The 20,414-nt window shown below is 28.3% G+C and overlaps 1 protein-coding gene across 1 annotated transcript in view; it reads right to left on the reverse strand.

Moving 5' to 3' along the window:
• The window catches only part of LOC111033002 (neuroligin-4, X-linked-like), a 318,532-nt gene that overhangs the window by 98,482 nt on the left and 199,636 nt on the right, over positions 1-20,414 (reverse strand). The window contains exon 4 of the mRNA XM_022313528.1: positions 8,926-9,123. Within this exon, the coding sequence (XP_022169220.1) occupies positions 8,926-9,123 (198 nt within the window). The remainder of the gene's footprint in view (positions 1-8,925; positions 9,124-20,414) is intronic.

Below are 20,414 nucleotides of genomic sequence, written 5' to 3' on the forward strand. Positions count from 1 at the left end.
TCCACTCCGGTACTCAAAAATTAATGATTACGAGTAATGCATAAATTTATGCACGAATGCTCGTCGGGGAAAATCAACTAATATACCTAACCTATTCAATGTTATACCTTCGAGTAGGTACGTATCGAAATTCAACGGCTCAACAGCTGTACGCAGTTTTAAATGTAAATACGTAATTATTATTTTTTTTTTAATACCTATAATAATACTTCAAAACACGTACATATACAGATAAACACAATTTGAACATATTTAATATATATTCCTGGATTACATGAATAAATATATAATATAAAACAAATCAAAAAAGAATGAACGAGTATATATAATAATATTATACATTCAACACGATATTTTTAATACGCAAGTATTAACTACTGAGAAATATAGAAAATACGATTCATGTTACAAATCTGAGATTAGACTTAAAGCTGTTTGATAAATAATGTATACATTGATTTATAACATTTCAATTTGTATTAATTCTTGAAAAAAAAAATATAACCGGGACAAGTGATAATGTTCATGAGTCAATTTGTATTTAAACATCTAAATATAATTATTAAATTAAGTGCCTGATGATAATTATTGATAAACAGCTTTTCTAAGCCCGTAAGCATGTGAAGAAAACTTCCTCTGATAAATAAATTGAAATGGATTCATTATTCACACATTATATTATATTATATGGTTTATTTGATATTATTAATATTAATATAAATAATAATTGTGCACGTTATTTCGTTTTCTTTTTGTTTAGCCTCAAATTCTTATATTTGAAGTTCCTAATAAAACAAAATTTTATACATGTAAAAAAACATAATTTTTTTCTGATAAGCAGAAAAAATGGTATTTGGTCAAGTGGTACATAGAAATGTTCGAAGTGTCAATGTAGTACTTAGGTATAAAGTACGTATGATCTATTACAAATACGTATTTTAAAGAGGGAGTAAGTGGATGACGCTCTGCTATACATAAGGTTTCTATGAGATCGCTGTAATGGATGGTGTTCAATTTGAATTCAATGATATCATATTAAACGGAAAACAATTCTGAGCGGAGACTTCTACGAAGCGGTAGATATATTTTTTTTTTTGATAAAGGTAGACAAACTTGTAAGGAATCTAGAAATAAATTTTTAAATGTTAGATATAAAAATAAATTTTTTATGAATTTCAAACCAAATATAATTTGCTAATTTTTGTAATTTTTACGAATTTTGACAGAATTCTAAGTTTTAACGCTCTTTAAAAATTACAATGGATTTAGCTCAACTTTTTTTTTTAATTTCCACAGCAAGTTATTGGGCCGATCGAAAAATGTTTGATCGAAAATTTCATGTGCCTATAGATAGTTCAACACCATTCAAAATATTTTATTGTTTTGTTGATATTAACGTTTTACGTATCTACGATATTTTTTTTAGAGTTGCATTCAAAACCAAAATCGATTTCGTCGAAAATCGGATTTCCGTAAAAATTCCCGTTTTTACATTTTGACCTACCGAATGCAACTACTATATTCACTTTCTTACCACAAAAGTTGGTGTTGAAGAAAATCGAAGCACTTCAACTTCAAGAAACCGTGAGGACAGACTCAAAAAAAAGAGGAATAATTAAATATAAAAACACACAGCATTGTAAAACAATACATTCATCGCTCCGCTCACAATCTAAAACGACATGTAATAGACCATGAAGTATAAAATATGATTACTTGAAGCGGGTGTGCACACTTTGATTTACCTAATAATACTAACATTAGTCATACAACGTGCACATATTATAAGTGAGTCACTCGCAGGACAACGACGACAATCGGCGTAATCACGATATTGTTGTCGGAGCAGCACAGACACGTGTTGTAAAACAACTGTAGTAGGTACAGTGCAAAATGTACAATGCAGACTGGACTTGGCCCGGACCGAATGACGGCAGTTACACTTCGCCCCCATCCGACCGCGGCCCACCAATCGGTCGCATGGCGTTTAACAGTAATCTCGTCGATCCCGAAACACGACCGACCGATTTTCGCTTGTACTCACTCGCCCTCGCACAGGTATTCACCCGGAAACTGCACCGCGACCTGTCCCCCCCCCCCCAAGTCACTACTACCGGTGTCAACACAATTCACGTGTATGGCGTGTACCCGATACAGTAGTTCTATATATATGTATATAAATGGTCATCGTAGTCGATTCCCGCCCGCAGTCACGTCCACCACCCTCCTCGGCGTGGTTCGACCGTCAGCCGCCCGAGTGTGACGGCTTAATGGAAAATAAAGCGGAGAACAAATGATTTCGAATTAAAAAAAAATCGGATTTATTACAAGCCGTGTACTGCGAGGCTAGAAAAAAAAATCGGGAGCGACAAAAATAATATAATAAACGCCGTCGTCAACGGGGTGTGGCGTAAAACCCGACGTACATAAATCACCACTGCCGTGAAAAAAAAAAGATTCGAAGCGAAAACGATCGGATCGAAAACGGACGCGTGCGAAATTTATACGATTTGGTAAAAGTTTGCGTTTTATGAGTCGTTTGTGTGTGTGTGTGTGTGTGTGTGTGTGTGTGTGTGTGTGTGTGTGTGTGTGTGTGTGTGTTTATCTGATAGTTTAAATTACGAAATAAATAATAATACGTATTTAATATATTATTTGATGTTCAATTTTTACTTTGCTATATTATTATTGTAATGTGTTGTTGTAAACAGTGACATGCAATTTCCCCCCCCCCTTTATTTTTACAATCAACACTAATAATATAGTTAAATCCGTTAATATTGTCCATATATTTTTTTAATATTTACTAATTTATTACTTGATTATATATTTTTCAAGGTCTATTTGATATATGTTGAAATCAAAATTACGTTTATAAATGTTATTGAATAATATAACCTAACTTAAAATAACTATCAAATATATTTTACAATGTTTATCATATCAGTTTTAATTTGGCATCAAACTATTTTTTGTTTAATATGCAAGCTCAATACTAGGCGCTCATAATACAAATTCAAATTTAAAGTTGTAGTGTTATTCAATATTTTAAAAATTGTTTTCAGTATCGTGTTACTAGTATGAACGAAATTAACTAATATAATGAATTGTGTATAATCCAATAGTTGGGATTTTTTTTAAAAGTACTTATTTATAGTGTGAAGAGTATTATTTTCCAAAATATAAATATCGAATTTCGAAGAAGCAGAATAAGACAATTTGGCAATTTATTTTTTTTTTTTTGCAATTCTCTAGATTTTATGTTGAGCACTTCGCACAGATGTCGTCAGTGTCTTTGAGTGTAAGTGTTATTTGCTAACACAATAAAGGTTGTAATACGGGGGAATAACAGGGATCGCAGGCGAGATACCGTTTGCCCTTTATCGACGTTTAGAAAGACACTTCAAGCCCGAAATATTAGAATCGTATCTCCCCTCTTCTCCTGATATTACCGTCGGCCGAACTATTGTTTTTTATTGTCCTGAATAAACATCATTGGACCGTTCATACACGTTTCGGCCAAACGAACCATTCGTTTAGTTTTTATTATTCCCCCCCCCTCCCCCAGCTACTCACTATTTATGGTATGTATACGTGGACGTTATATTTGCCATGGCGATCTGCCGTTCAAATGCAAGAAATAAACGACTTGCGATCCGTATAGTACCTAATCCTACGCGGCTGCGCAGTAGCCCGAGAAGTGGCACGGAATACGTGTAAAATTGTTCAAACACCGAAAATCGAGCTAAAATTTTTAATAATTCGTATTTCTAAAAGCCCATTTTTTATGACGTGAAATCTTGAATATTATCAAATATTACTTATAGAGAAAATGTTTAAGACAATATTTAAATTGTGTATTTAAAAAAAAAAAAATTTGAGTTTTTAACGAATAGCAGAGGTCAAGGAGTAATGTCTATAGACAAAGGCACATGATCACTGTTGTGGTTGTAACACAGTATGAGAAAAACTGAGTAATTTTTTTCTCTTCTGTGACACGCTTCATTGACAAATTCTCGCGATGGTCCTTGGAGACGCATGATTCCCATACCTCTGAGGTATTATAGATGTAACAAAAAAACCAGACGAAAACCAGAAACTGCTAAAAGTCACTGCAGGGGACTTATATATGTCGAACTGAACGGAGACACTTGAGTATTGAAGCACTGAAGAGAAGAACTGTTGATACAGCACCGGAACAACACTCGATCGGTAGTAACGAACAGACAACTACAACGTTGACTCGAGGAGTCGAGAAATTTCTAGAAACATCGTCTAGATTTTTACTGCACAGATACGGTTTTATGAAACTATAACCAAAAACAGTTCTAAATTGGTAAACAGACAGTTTGTAAATATTTTAAAGATAAAAAAAAGGTCCCATGTCACAATTATTATCTGTAAGATCAATTGTAAGAAGATAAAGTAAATAAACAGCTACTATGATAGATCATATCCAAATATCCAACGGTATAGCTACTCGAAGTTTAAATGTTTTTTTTGATATAAGATATCTAGTTAAGTATATTTTTGTTCAATTTTCCTCTTCCAAGATAAGGTTTTTTTTTTTTTAATTAATTTTATTCTTGTACGGTTAACACTATTGAACAAAATATTTTACAAAGCATTTAATATGCTAGAGGTTATACCCAAATAGGTTTTGTTAATACCAAAAATAATGTTTTTTAAATTGTATTATTGGAATAACATACAATCTGTATTTCAGCCATAAAGAGTGTTTATGATGTGTTTACGCACATTACTAATAATTAATAACAAATAAGAAAAAACTACAAGATGAGAAAACTATAGAAGTCTTATATTGGGACCTTTAGGATAGAATTTATTTATTTATCACTCTCGTAAATTTAGGAGGTCAATGCACTAGCGTATTTTGAGTCAACATACATGGAGGTTATCAGGAATAGTGTGCTGCAGATTGCACATTATATTGTATTGGGGTTTTGAGTGAAACCTAAAGTATATTGTGACTAGTTAGTCAACATTTATCAATTTAAGTTCTTAAGAAGTCATTGATTAAAAAAAAAAAAATCGAAATTAAAGGCAATTGATAATAATACATTTACGCTAACTGTAAATTATATTTTATGGTTTTCATAAAATAAATAATTTTGGTATAGTTCATAATATTATATTTACCACGACAGTGGTAGGCGTAGAGGTGTACAAACACAACATTGCTTCGTTGTATTTTTGTTCTAACATCTACTAAAATACATATAAGATGAATATTATTACCTAAATAGATTTTATTAATATTTAAAATGACATTCTGATTTCAAACCAAACAGTATGTATTAAATCACATTCATTACACTAGATAAGTATATTTTATGCAATTATGTAAGTCATATATTATACATTACATTAGTGATTATTAATTTATTATTGTTATTAAAGTTGTTTTTCTCTAATTCATGTGTATACATTTATTTGCAAGTACAATACATTTTATTTTAAATACTTCCTCTATGGTACTCACGTGATTTATGATATTTTTCAATATACGTACCATAGCATAAATGGTTATGAACATTACAATTAATAATAATGTCAAGCTGACCTACTGGCCAAACTCTTTAAAATGTTTCACAGAATAGTTCCTTTTAAAAATAATTGAATTAAAATAAACAAAAACCCTACAAATTACCTAATGGCAAGAGTTATATAAAACCATGAACTACATAGATATAGTAGGTATCAGGTAACTGCAATATTTGCCATCAATATTAATCTTTATTGCGATTGGAGCTAGTCAATATTATTATTTATTATGAGAATTATTTTATATTCTGATTAGATTATAAAAAGATATCAAATACGATTTATGAATTAAAAATTAAAGATAGAATAGAATAAAACTCATATAAATGATAAGAAAGAAATAAATCTGAATTTTTTTCAGAATAATACTTCATGTCTTAACACTATTAACGAAATATCTTAAACGTAATGTTTCAGAGAATAATATTACATAGTAAGTTTACAACTGTAGAAAAGTATAAAGAATAGAACAAGTAACATAAAATAAATATATTTTCGACATTTCCACAGAACATTTTATTGTATTATTTGAACGTATAGTATGTCTTAGTGGACCTCTTAATTTTGTTAATTTAAACATTTCACCCTTCCAAATTATCCATTAGACTAAGTCAGTTGAGGCTCTCTGAAGTACCATCATATTGTAGAAGAAGGAGCGTCGAATGTGAAGTGAGACTACGATTGCGGCTCGAATTCATCTTGTGGCGCCAGCGTAAAAGTTTTTCCCGATACTCTAATGTGGAAAATTCCAAAGCAAATAGTAACCAAACGCACAATTAAAGGAAAAAACTACCGTCCTGGCAAAATTCATCACAGGATTTGTTTTTAACGTACGATGGGGAAAACAATGAAGTGAACAAAAAAAAAAAAAAAAACTCCTTAAGAATTCGAACGAAAACAGCGCAGGCCACAGACAATAAATCTCAACCGGAATTTTACGGTCGGTCGGACTAGATCGACCCTTCTCGGGCTCTGCTTACGAATTCATATCACACCGTCTTGGCCTGAGAAAGGCTAAAACCTTTATGTCTTTATAGGAGTTTATATCGTGAAAGTCGGTGAGGAAAACGACGAGCGGGACGTTATAAACGACCCGATAAAAGCCCCCGCTGCAGCTGGCCAAAAAAAAATTAATTATTATTAGCCGTGTATTGGTATGCCGTACGCGCTTTTTAACAACTGTTCCCTTGATGTTGCCCCCGAGCACGACTAACGTTGCAATCCAGAGCAGATCATATATCACTGATTTCGAATGAACAAAGAATTAAGAAACTACTACTCGAAATTAAGCGTATTAACCTTAATCGTTTTTGGAGAACTTCTATAGGTTTTGGAGCCATATTTTGATATGTCTTACTACGTAAAGTTAAAATAGTAATTCAATAAAACACAAGAACTACTTTAACTCGATCAGATATTTTATATTGTACTTTTAAAGTCTAATTTAGGTACGGTAAAAAAAATATTAGTGAGTAAAACACCGATAGCTCAGTGGGGCATTGAAATGTTTAGTTGGCTAAAAACAAGAAAATACAAATTAAAAGACCATATAAAAAAAAAATAGTAAAAAATAGTTTGAAGGATTTAAATCTCTAATGCGTCATATTATAATTCACAAAATAGCTTATTAAAGAATCTTTTTTTACTTACACGGAATCCATCATATTAAAGAAATAAATATAAATTAATAAAATTAAATTAAAAAATTGATAAATATTAATTCAAGCGAAATTATATTTGAATTACTGAAAATTAACTTAATCATACTTGTGAATGGTGATATTTGTTTTTCACATGGATTATTATTATAGACAATTATTGAAATTACAATCTTATGCTTAATTTAAAAATCCCTTGAATACAATTTGTAACTGGTTAATGATAAATGTGTATCGACCAAATGGGGTTTATTATTATTATCAGTAAAAATAGTTTTCTTAAACCTAGAAAAACTAGCAACTGCCACAATTTCTGTATGTCACAGCAAACACACTTTATACTCAACAATATATGAACTGCAAAATAAAAAAAGTCAATTCGAAATATTATCCAATTTATGCAATATTTTTACTAATTTTGTTTATCCAACTAAAATCAAGGAAATTATTTGATCAATTGGTTGTCATTAATTTTTCAATTAAAATGTACAAAAAAAAAACTTCAAAGTATGAAATGTAATTACTAATTAGATATTAAGTTCGCAGTGGTTACATTTTTCAAATATTGTTACTTTGTAGGTAGGTACTACGTTCAAACTTAAAATACCTCGTAATATGTATTTTCTATTAAAACGTCTGTGGTCGAAAATATTATAATGTGTTGCTATGGTGAGTGAGGATACGTAAAAGACAAAAACAATCTCTCACAAAACAAACTTTTTAAGTAAAGTCAAGAGATTTGGCACGATTCCTTTTAACAACAAAGGCGTTTATAGTTTGTACGCGTATAATATATCTTTCTATTCCATGCACTAATAAATTGAATTTTTTATGTACTATTTTGATTTTATAAAAAAATAAAGTCTGCGCTTCTTTTATCTACAATACGCAGTATGAATGGATATTATTTCATGCATTATAGAATTATATATTAAGGTAGCAAAACAAAATAATAAATAGTTTAAATCATCCAACCAATCAAAACTCATATGCAACAATTAAATGTAAAAAAGATTAGGCCATTAAATATGTACGAATTTCTGTAGGTATTCAATATTTTTTCTGATTTCCAATTAAAAACGACAACCCATTTCAAACATCTTTTTAAACACCACAAAAGCTAATAAAATATATATTCTAATATATAAAATATGCCATTCCACCCATTTTTCATTGTTTTCATCAAACATTTACGGATATATAATTTTTAAATATGTTGACTATCGAAATCGTCATAAGGTTTACTTTAGTGATAGGCAAAGCAGTAATAACAAAAAAATTTTAAATCTACCTACAGTAAACTCTATTACTGCTAAATAAATAAATATTATCATAAATAATCATAAAAAAATATACACATATTGAATGATCAATATTAAGAACTGTAAATAATTGTATATCATCCTTGTATTAATCAAATAAATATTCAATATAATATTCATCCTACTTTATAAGTTAATAATTTAAATGTGTAGAAATTATTTTTTAAATGTATCATAAAAATAAATATTGAAATAAATAATAATTGTTTGTGTTATAGATATTGAGGTGGACCTTGTGACAAGTGACAACCGAAACGATTAAAATACTGAGTTCTATAAATTACCGCTAATCGATCACAGCACTAAATTGGACCTTCATAATACGCTGTACAAATCGTTTTTACTAGGCTCAAATAAGAATTTTTTTTTTGGACCCTTACCATCTGGTACCGCAGACGATGCCATCAAGAAACCGACGCAAGCGGCTCCTGTACCGTGACCCATTAATGTCACGTTACTAGGGTCGCCACCAAATACTGCTATATTTTCCTGTATCCAGTGCAGGGCTGCTATTTGGTCCATGAGACCGTAGTTGGACGGTGACTTGAGGTGCTGATTGGAGTTGAGATTTAAAAAACCTAAAAAAATACGATTTCACATGAATAAAATAAAATAATAATAATAATAATAATAATAATAATAATAATAATAATAATAATAATAATAATAATAGCAAATAAAATAATAATAATAATAAAAAGAGATAAACGGGGACAATGCAACATTGATTTACAGCAAGCAGACATGAGCTTAAATCCAGCAGCCATTTGTTCATGATGTACACTTAAGATCCACGGAAAGGGCTGTGGCAGGGGTCTGAGGAGGAGAGATGAAAGTCTTTTTGTTGATACGGTCGAAGGAGAGAGAAAGAAATCAGTAGGAAGGAGGTTTGTTCCACGCTGAGCTCTTTTTTCCACTCTCTCAGGCCCGTTAAAGTGTAGTCTTAACGGGCGGATGTGACTTTAAGGCGGAGAGATGCGCTACACATAATCCATGACAATAAATGCTTCTGGGAATTCGGCTCAGTAGATGGTTACCAGATGATATCGATGAATGACAACGGCGACAATTGACGAGTAAGATATTTTTTAGTAAATTGCTCTTGTTTTTTTTTTTTTTTTACAGTTTATCCTTATTTTGATAATACAAATTTAATTTAGAAGTAGGCTACCTAAATTTAATGAGTTAATGGACTTATTTTTATGATTAAATAATTGTTTGTATTCTATTATCGGTTGTCTCAACTGCATTGTACATTGTTTAATTAGAATTGAACGCTAATCACGTTATAAATTATAAGTAATTTAATTATGTTAATATGAAATATGAAATAAATTATCAATAAATATATATTATATGGAATATTGTACTTGGACTTGAAAGCATTAAACGAATTTTTACTTGGATCTGTCATCTGTATGTATGCATGACACGGAGTTTTAATTGACATTTTGAGTTTAACAACTTAATGCATAAGTTGTTCCATGAAATGGTTAAACAATGGGTATTACTAATTATTATATAATATGATATGTTAAGCAATTCATATACTTGAATTCAATGATAAAACAATAATAATTTTTAAATTTAATATATTTGTTTTGAAACTGATTTGATGAATTAAAAATAAATAGCCACCAACTTTACTAACTATTGTTATATCGTTTGAATATAGAATAAATCACACGGTTATGAGATACGATATAGATTAATATTAGGTTTAGTTAAGTAGATTTTTTAAATCACGTTATTTATAATTTAATCCATCCGGATATACACGCCAAGTGTCAGGAGTTTGAGGAACTAATATAATATATAATATTATAAAGCTGTATAGGCATTAAACGCAGTCAATCATTCGTGATATACCAACATCAGTCAGCATGGTTTGATTTTATTTTAATAGGTGTGCATTAGATTATCAAAGGTGGGTAGTAAAATTCATCGCACATTTCAACTGACATTAATTTATGTTAAATCAATGACACAATATCAGCATTTGAGGTCTGTAATCCAATTTCGTTGCATTTGTTACGAATTTGGTAAGATTTTTGACAAGTGATTAATAACATTATATTATATGACGAATATTATAATATTGTACCGTGCAGTATAAATAACTATTACGTTTGCAAATATCTATATTGCGTATAATACAATTACATAATAATGATCATCAGAGTTGTAAAATATGCCTGATTTTACCACGCGTGGTGTAACCGTAGAATAAGGAATAATACAATATGGATTGTATTTAATAAGTAACAACACACATGTAAAATGTACAAATTTGAATACCTATTTGAATGTGCATACTTCATGAAAACAATTTAACAACTTGAATATAAATAAGCTTTCGGCACCTATTTTAATAATTAAACCTTAATTAAGCATAATGTATGGTAATCATTTTTAATAGCTCTTCAATAAAAAAACCATTATTTTGATCCATGATTTCAATGATTAATTATTTTCAATGTTCTTTGGTTTTTAAAAACTTGATAAAAGAAAATTATACAAAGCATATTTCGGTACTACTTACAAAACAAATACAATGAATATTGTATACAATTTAATGATACTTAATAAACATTAAATACGTTCCGAAATGTGGAGTATCCGATGCATTCAGTACAGTATGATAATTATTACAAAATATACTTTATCATTGTATATTTAACATTTTTACTAATCATTGTGAGATCATTTTGAATTCAATGTAAACGAAAACTTTGTTTTTTTAGCCCACTGTCATTTTAAGCAACGGCATTGTACTATGTTTAAATTGCCAAAAACTTCGTCCAATGTCCATTTCCCTCAGAACGAATCTCATTTAAAATTTAGATTTTTAAAACACTTAATATTTAGCAACATCTTTATAAAACTTTTTTCAATTTATTCTATGGTTTTTAAAGCGTGCCAAAATAATAGAATAATAATGACATAAAATGAGTGTTTTATTTCAGAATATATTTTTTTTGGATATTTTTTGAAACGGACATAAGATAAAGTGTGTATTATCATAAATTACAATTGCGGCCATAAATCCTAATAAATATTGACGCACCAAAATTATTTGACGTATTTTAAACACAGTATAAGGTAAAAAATATCCCAAATATTGAGGGAAAACTGTAATGGTAAAGTTGTTTAATATTTTTCAGTATAATATTTTAGGTTTTTTGTATACATAGGCGTATAGGTAGTTATAATAAAATTGAATTATTACGGCAATACTAAATTATTCTAATTTTTAATTGAAAGTACTATTTTTGGTACGCGTATGCCACGAAATCGTTATGGAACATGCGATTCATCTGAAATGGATCAAAATAGTAAACATAAAATACCAGAATGCACCGAGTGGACAAACAATGCGAAATTAAAGTTTGTTGATATCACACAGCTGTAGTCACGCGTAATAATATAATCCTTAACGTACATACGAGTAGGTATAAATTACAAACCTACGCCACGAATCAAATTCAATTATAGATAGGTAGGTATTGTAGTGTAAAATTAATGGAAGTCACTTCAACTCTGAACATACGTCGAGTCCAAAGATTTGCTGAGAGTTTTACAGATAAAACTCAACTGGACGGTCAGACTTGTTAAAGAAAACCACACGATATGATACAATATCAATAACAATAATATTGCAATTGCAGCGTTGCTCGGGTACATTGTTGAAAACTAATTGAATAAAGGATCAGATATTCCATCAGTCATGATAGCTTTAACGTCATGTCTATATACACCCACCTACGGAAATATGATTTCTCGTCTGTGTGTAACAAAATGTTACCAAGAAACTTTTCCAAAGGAGTGTTATGAAATTGAATTTGATTCATTTGACCTTTATTATTCATCGGCCGCAATTGAATTTCAACTTAATTAATTAGTCCACATAATGTACACAGAGAGCTCGAAATGATTCAATAATCGGCTATAATTGAAGATGCTTATTTCCAAGTTATGTGATTAATTTTAAAACAACACAGTTGTTTGTGATCGATTTATTATATCGTATAATTTTTTTTTCAACCCTAGGCGGCAGTAAAGGCCATTGGGATTTACAAAACATATTTACAATATATATATATATATGTAATAAACTAGTACAACAAAAGATTATACATCGTGTAAAATAATTAGTTTTACAATTTATTTATTAGTTTCGACACGACGATGAAGTCAACTGTTGATTTAGTTGACTCCGGGGAATTTCTAAGTGATGTGGAAATGTCCTCTGATAGGACGGCCTACTGTCATGATATTATTAAGTGTACGTTTTAATAAACGATAAATTCTATAGTATAGTAACAGTAACTATTGAGATATTGGCAGGCACGATATAGATGCTTTTGAGCAATTTAATATGTTTCATTGCACCAATACGTCGCAATTAATTATTTTGCACATTCAATTTTTTATTAATTTGTTTATTTAAATTTTTAAATAATTTCATTTTCATTAGCGTGAAACACTCAAATAATTTACGGCCGACAAACCAGGAGGTAAATCGTACGCCAATACAAGCCTGGACATAACCGAATTAAAAAGTTAAGTTTAAGGATCAGTTAATTTTAATATTTTATAATTTAATTTGTAGTAACTTATTTTTTAGCTTGACTTTTATTGATATAAAAGTAATTCCTAATTTATTGAGTTTATACTCAATAAATAAGGAGTTACATTAATACAATCTAAGTTCAGTTAATTATTTATAAATAATTAAATAATAAATATAACACAATTGTTTTTTATGACTCATATTGCATATCATTTAATTTTTATCATTTCAAACCATATTACTGGCTATTTATGCATTTAAAAAATGATAATAACTTGACATACCATAAGTTAATAAGTTAATATTGTAAGTTTCCATATAACTCTTAACTTAACTGAGTTAAAAACAAATTAAGATAATTATTAACTATAAACTTTTTGAAATTTTTTCTTTCAACTTAACTTAACTCAATTAAAAATGATAATTAATTTGCCCAGGTTTGCGTCAGTGGAATTGAAAATTACGAATACAATAATTCTAGTATGATACATAACAGAGATTAATGTCGACGATCTGTGTTAACTATGATTTATATTTTATACTACAATATTATATAATATTTTGTAACAAGATTGTAGAATTTAAAAATTGTAGGTATACAGTGAAAAATAATTTATTTGTTTTTGTTAATGAAACGATTTTTTAGAAAATCCCTTACATTAGCTGTAAGTTTTTCATGCATGGTATATAATATTATAATATTATTTATCGAACAATACGCGTACAAGTTGTTGTATAGCAATTCGCAACTTTATCAAACATGCAATAAAACTACTGCGCATCCAAATGTTTCAGTGGCAATGGCACGGACAACAATGAACTATATCTGGAAAGCGTTATGAACAAAAATACTTTGTTATCATAAATCTTTATTTTCCCAAACTAAAGTCTGCTACGGAAAAAAGTAGGAGGATAAACAAGATCATGATGACTGAGTTATAATAAATTTAAAAAAATGTATAAGAAAGTAATATTTTTAATTAGTTAAACTTTTCAATTTACGACCGTTTAGTAGCAATTATTTTAAAAGTAATTAATTCTATAAAATATCTGGAACATAATAATTTATTTCTATGACTAGTGTACATAGGCCATTTTTTTTGGTGTACAGTGAAGGGAAAGAGCCGAATAATTGTATGTTAACCAGACCACCCATCACCTTATAATATTATTTATATCCTTCAAAATTTTTAGAATACCTATTAAAAACAATTATATTTGTTTTAAATCTCTCGGGAGGCCCTTCCAGCTCTACCCCCCCCCCCACCAACAAGAAAATCAAGTATAATCAAGTATATCATAACATTATAATGACCACATACCATATGTCTTTTGTTCAAAGATGTATAAAAAAATTAAACACATTTTATAACACTAAAAAGTTTGTACATTTCTGATGTTAATTATGTTATAACCATTATTATAATATAAATTATATCTACGGGAAAATACAAAACAAATGGGTTTTCAACGGTTGTAAAAGTATTATTTATTGATTAAAAAAAATTATAATTTTAATCTATTATGTATACTTAGTCACAGACAATATTTACATTAGAAAATACCATATTTTATACTATAACTATTGTGTAGGTACGTTTTATTTCAGATGCATACGCAATTGTGTAGTGGTAGTAAGAGTACTACAATTTTAACACGTTTATTTCCGAATGACATCTAGGTATACATTAGTATTATTTTTGTTTTAAAACAAGGGATTACTAAACTTAGAAGTTTTGATGGTAAAAATTAGCATTTAAGAATCTAAAAATAAAAAGTTGAAAACTTCTAAGCGTATTTACCAGCAATAAAAACGAACTCCATTCAGTTTTTATAAAGTCACGAGTGTGTGTTTTGAGACTCGCATAAAGTAGTTCAATGGGCATAGGTATAACCATTATTTTAATGTAGGTGCATTATAAATAGAGAGATAATTGATATATAAGAACAACAAACAAAGTATATAACATGATAACGTAAAACATTATATACTTAACTTTGTGTCTGTATTAATCCATTAAAGAGAGTGCTGATGTTATTGTAGTAAATATACAATGATTATAATATTATATTACGTCACCTATTTAAGGACTTATATATGACTAAAAAATAGAGTGAACATGAACTATGCTATAAAAAAGCTTTATCGGGAAGAATATTGTAATGACATGTTTACGATATGCATATATGTAATTATATTTTTTCTCTGAAGTTTTCATTATTTTATCAAAAATTCGATTGCGTATACAGAGATATATGTATATGATATAATTTTGATGTAGCCATTTTACAAACCTAAAAATGTTAGACTAGAAAAATAAACAACACCGTATTCTATAACCGATTATAATTGTTGGCTATTATTTTAGCATTGTTGATCTGATTAGAATTATTGGAACAATGAGATAATATTGGGTCTGTATATGGCATGTGGGTATAGTTCAAGTTGTTTTATTTGGGGCATCATTGATTTTCTAAACTAAGCCTACTCAGATATTATTATATAGTAGGTACGGCAGAGAAATTAAATCAAATATAGCTATAAGTAAGATAAATGGTGAAATGTTTATGTATAATGTAAGCGGGTGCGACCTGCACAATTCTTACCACAAAACATATTATTATTATCATATTATAATAATTGGGCACGAGCGTTGAGTTTTTGTGTTTTGAAGTGAGACTACAGATGGGAATTCACAATAAGAACGATTGTTTTGTTATTAAAACGATAATGACCGAAAAAGTCCCATTATAATTATTGTGCGTTATCTAATTAGTTTTCGGTAATTTGTCGTCGCGGCGAAGTTTTTAAACATCGTTATCCCTGGAGAAATGAAACGAGTACGAGGGTAACAGACATATAAGGCATTGCAAATCATTTTCTTTTACGCATCCGAAGCGAAATGAAAACGAGCTTCTTTTTCACCTAAACAGTGTATTCTCTGGAGGGACACGAATACGCGCTTTTCAGAGATAGGATTTCACAGGGGGTGTGTGTATATATATATATATATGAAATGACTGGGATTGGGTTCTATTAGAAAAAAAAGCAAGAAAAGGAAGTCGGAAAAAAGCAATTACTCGTAACAAGAAAACGGACGGCGTGAAGCTAAACGGATAAATCAATGGCAACCGCCCAACAACTGTTTGGAGACGATTGTTGGACTATCATTCGTGTTGGATATCAACTCAACTGCTATAAAATGATATATTATTATTACTGAAAATCACTAAAAATCATGTATACATTTCAGACTTTGAGCACTTTGATGAATGTATTGATTTTCGGGATTGAAATAAATATTATACCTATACATAAATAAAACTTGATTACTCACTGTCGTGCTGTACTTATTGTTGTTAATCGGTGCATAATTATTTCACTTTGTCTGTATTTTTTATATTTTTTTAGAGTGTTACTTGATTGTTTTTGAAAGGACTGGATATTTTTTAATTTATACTCAGTGTAACCAGATCTAATTTTTTTATCGAAAATACTTTAAACACTCAATGTTAAACATTGAAGCTTTTTTTTCTACTTTAAATGAGACACAAAAAAATACACATTCGAAATCGATTTTATCTAAACAAGGATTTGTGTAAAAACGTCTACCTTTTCACCTTTTCTTAGTTTTTTTGTTTTTACCGATAATTTTGAAAGTATCAGGGATAGTTTACTTCGATTTCCCAATTTACTAACACTTAAAATACAATTTATTACCAGAAACTTTATCAAAGTTGAAGATCAGAGAATTTTTTCAAATTTAAATGTGTCTTCCGATATAAAACAACATCTCAATCGAAATTTGAACTACTTACTGTCATAAATAAAATTAAGATCAAACTCAGGTAGTTTTTAAAAAATATTAAAAAGTAGTAATTACTTTATTAGAAAATTATCATTATTAGATATTTAGTGCTTAAAGTTAGTAACACTTATTATAAGCTACTTGTTCCAAATTCGATTTATATACATTAGCAAAATAATAAAAAGTAATTTCCTTAACAATTTATTATATTGAAAGGTTGTTTTTTATTACTGAAGTCCAGATTTCTCTCAGACTTTTGTTAATTAAAATGTTCGAAATCTCTTAAATGTATTTTATATAACTTATTTATTACACCAAAAATTAATTGAACAAAAAAATTATTTGTAATAAAATGGTTTTATAGTATGATTTATGTGTGTGTGATCACTGATCAGCAAGTAATTATTTTTACTTTATTCAGAGTAATTGATCAAACTTAATCACTTCCATTTTTTCTTTTGATAATTAGTTATTCAAATTCTAATTTTTGGAATTTTTAAGAATTCTTAAAGATCATATTGCTAAGACTTACTTTTATATATATAGATTATAAGAGTGTCCTATTATAGCGATATAAATTGATTTTTTTTAAATGAAAACCACTCTTTTTAATGTTACGAAGATAACACTTTTTTTTTAAGTTTATGGATAGAAACCAACATTTGAAGGAGTAGTATTTGTGTTGAGTTATATTATAAACAAATTAGGTAGAAGCTGTATAAGATTAGGTAGCTAGACGTAATTCAAAATTGAAATATTGATATTTCCAGAATATTAATATGCATGAATTCTGTGCATATTCATTCGTACTTATTATTATACCCCATGTACATATTTTATTATTGTTATAATTTACTCAAAATAGGGTATGCACTGTGCATTTATAAATCTAAATAATAATTAATTAGCTTACGGCACAGGCCAGTTATATTGTTTAATATGACTAAATCTATTAATTAATTTACTGATAGTAAATTATGTAGGTAGGCACTTCTGTTCCAGAGGTACATTATCTTCTAGTATAAATTTAATTTTGGAATTACTATAAGTTTAATAAGAAAATGTATTATAACGTGATATACACTTAATGTGACTTATTGTGACCGCATTGAAATATTGAATACCTAGGTAGGTAATAATGGGTATCCTTGCTTCATATAAGACATATATGAGTAAGACAAAACAAAATTCGTTTATTTATGCTACTCCTGCTACCTAAAAAATTATATTAAAATTAAAAATTGTATATTTTGGTCTGTGAGAAATTAATTGGCAAGAAAAATGTATTCAAATAAAGTTAAATATAATGAAAATTCTTATTCTTTGAGAAAATTCTCATGGAATCTACTGATAATGTACAAGAATACTTTCAAAAGTATATAATTATAAATATAAATATCAAAATATGTATATACTAACTATAGGAATACTTAAGTTTTTTGGAAAATATGATAATTAAATAATAAAACTATTTTATTGATTTATTAGCATATATAATATATGAACATATTTTTGTTTATACTAAAGAAGAAAACCTCGATGACGTGATCGTTGGCATTTTTACATATAGGTATTTAAATAATAGCATATTTATTTTTTATGAAGTTTTCCAGAAAATGATGATAATCTCAACAAAATACCACAACCAAATATATTATGTAGGCCAAATATAATTTATAAAATTCAGCTAACAAAAATAATCTTGGTAATGATCTGACTGACATCATACTACCAAAAATATTGTAGTATAAAATCTCTAAAAATGTTATGTTTTTTATTGTTGATACATTTCGGAGGATGTACTATTCGTTTTTTAAGACATGAAAACTTAAGTCAACCATTATTAAGCTCGTATTACAGCTTTGTACCCTACTTCTGTATACTACAAAATTCTAGCATGAAAACAATCGGATAGGTCTGTGATTTTGTAAGCACATTCAGTTTTAACATTGATTTGTGATGAATCACAATTGTTATTTTTCACGATAAAATATTGATATATTTGAGACAGACAATTTAATTTTTATATTCATCTGACCGAATTTGGATTAGAAAATAACGGTGAAAGTGTTAGTTATATTTAATACTTTATCACTTGTATACCATAAAATGTGTAAGAAGAAACAATAGTAGTGATACATTGATTCCGTAGGTACCTAGGTATTTAAAGTTAAATTATCTTTAAATGTTTCATACATAACCTTTAATTAATTTTGTATGTTAAAGAAGATACTCTTACATTAACTTATTAATTTTGCTGTGCACCCAGTACCTCCTCTTTCTTGTATAGCATTATTTATTTTTAATCAACCTTTTCGCGTTAAATTACGCAGAATGTATTACGCATAATGGGACATACCTAGTGAGCGTCAAATATTTTAAGAATTCCCATTAATCAAGTAAAAGATTTAGAGAAACTGTATTATAATTATAATTTAATTGCAAATACGGAATTATATAAAATTAAGATCATAAATTTTATCTTACTTCTTATGAACAATTATGGCACTATAAAATATATTTCTGTATTTGAAACATATATTATAAAAATAAACAAAACTTTCGAAGTGTTGTGGAATTATGTTTAAAATCAGAATATTTAATTATTATGTATGTATATATTAAATATTATTATTTCATGTTTTCGTTACATTATTATTTATTTTGACTTAAATTTTATTTTGTACACTTTCTAATTTTGACATAATATGTTATCATTATTTTTGATTATTTTTTGTATCGTTACAAACAGGTACTCATTTAATTTATACATGTAACTGCCTACTAACATCATTTTAGAAATACTCAATAACTGATGTTATTTAAACGGTACTGGTGTTTATAATATAATAAAATAGTTTCGCGTATGTTTACATGGGATAATCGTGTAATCTATTGCGAAGATGTCAATCATCATTCATCTTACACTTCCAGCTTATATTTAAAAAAAATATGTATTTTTACAATTCTTTATATTGTTTAACTAGGTATAAATATTTCAGTTTTAAATTAAATAATTGCTATTGACTATACAGGGAATATTTTATCAATAAATTGTTTTTTTAAATAATGTCTACAAAATCAAAAATCACCTAAAGCCGTCGTATTATTATTGTCCCATTTTATAAATAAATACTTATTATGTTCATTTTTTTAATTTATATAATGAAACATTTACAATATGTAAGGATAGGAATTATGTAAACATGTTTTAAAAATAATTCATAATGTTATATTTTTATTTTGCTAGAACACATTAATGACGCTACCAATATGAAACTAATTAATTAGTATAAGTATAATATTATTAACATTATTATTTCTTTTGCATATTAATATAAGTTGTATATCAATAATTACCTCCGTTTATTTAGTTACATAGTATACTGTTAAACATTTACATTTTTTCGTTGTCAACAATTTAGAAAACTGATTTTTTTTTCAAAGCGTACTAACAGTGAAAATCTTACTACCCAGCCATATTACT

This window comes from Myzus persicae, unplaced genomic scaffold (assembly GCF_001856785.1).
Source record: "Myzus persicae strain clone G006 unplaced genomic scaffold, MPER_G0061.0, whole genome shotgun sequence".
NCBI classification, from domain to species: domain Eukaryota; kingdom Metazoa; phylum Arthropoda; class Insecta; order Hemiptera; family Aphididae; genus Myzus; species Myzus persicae.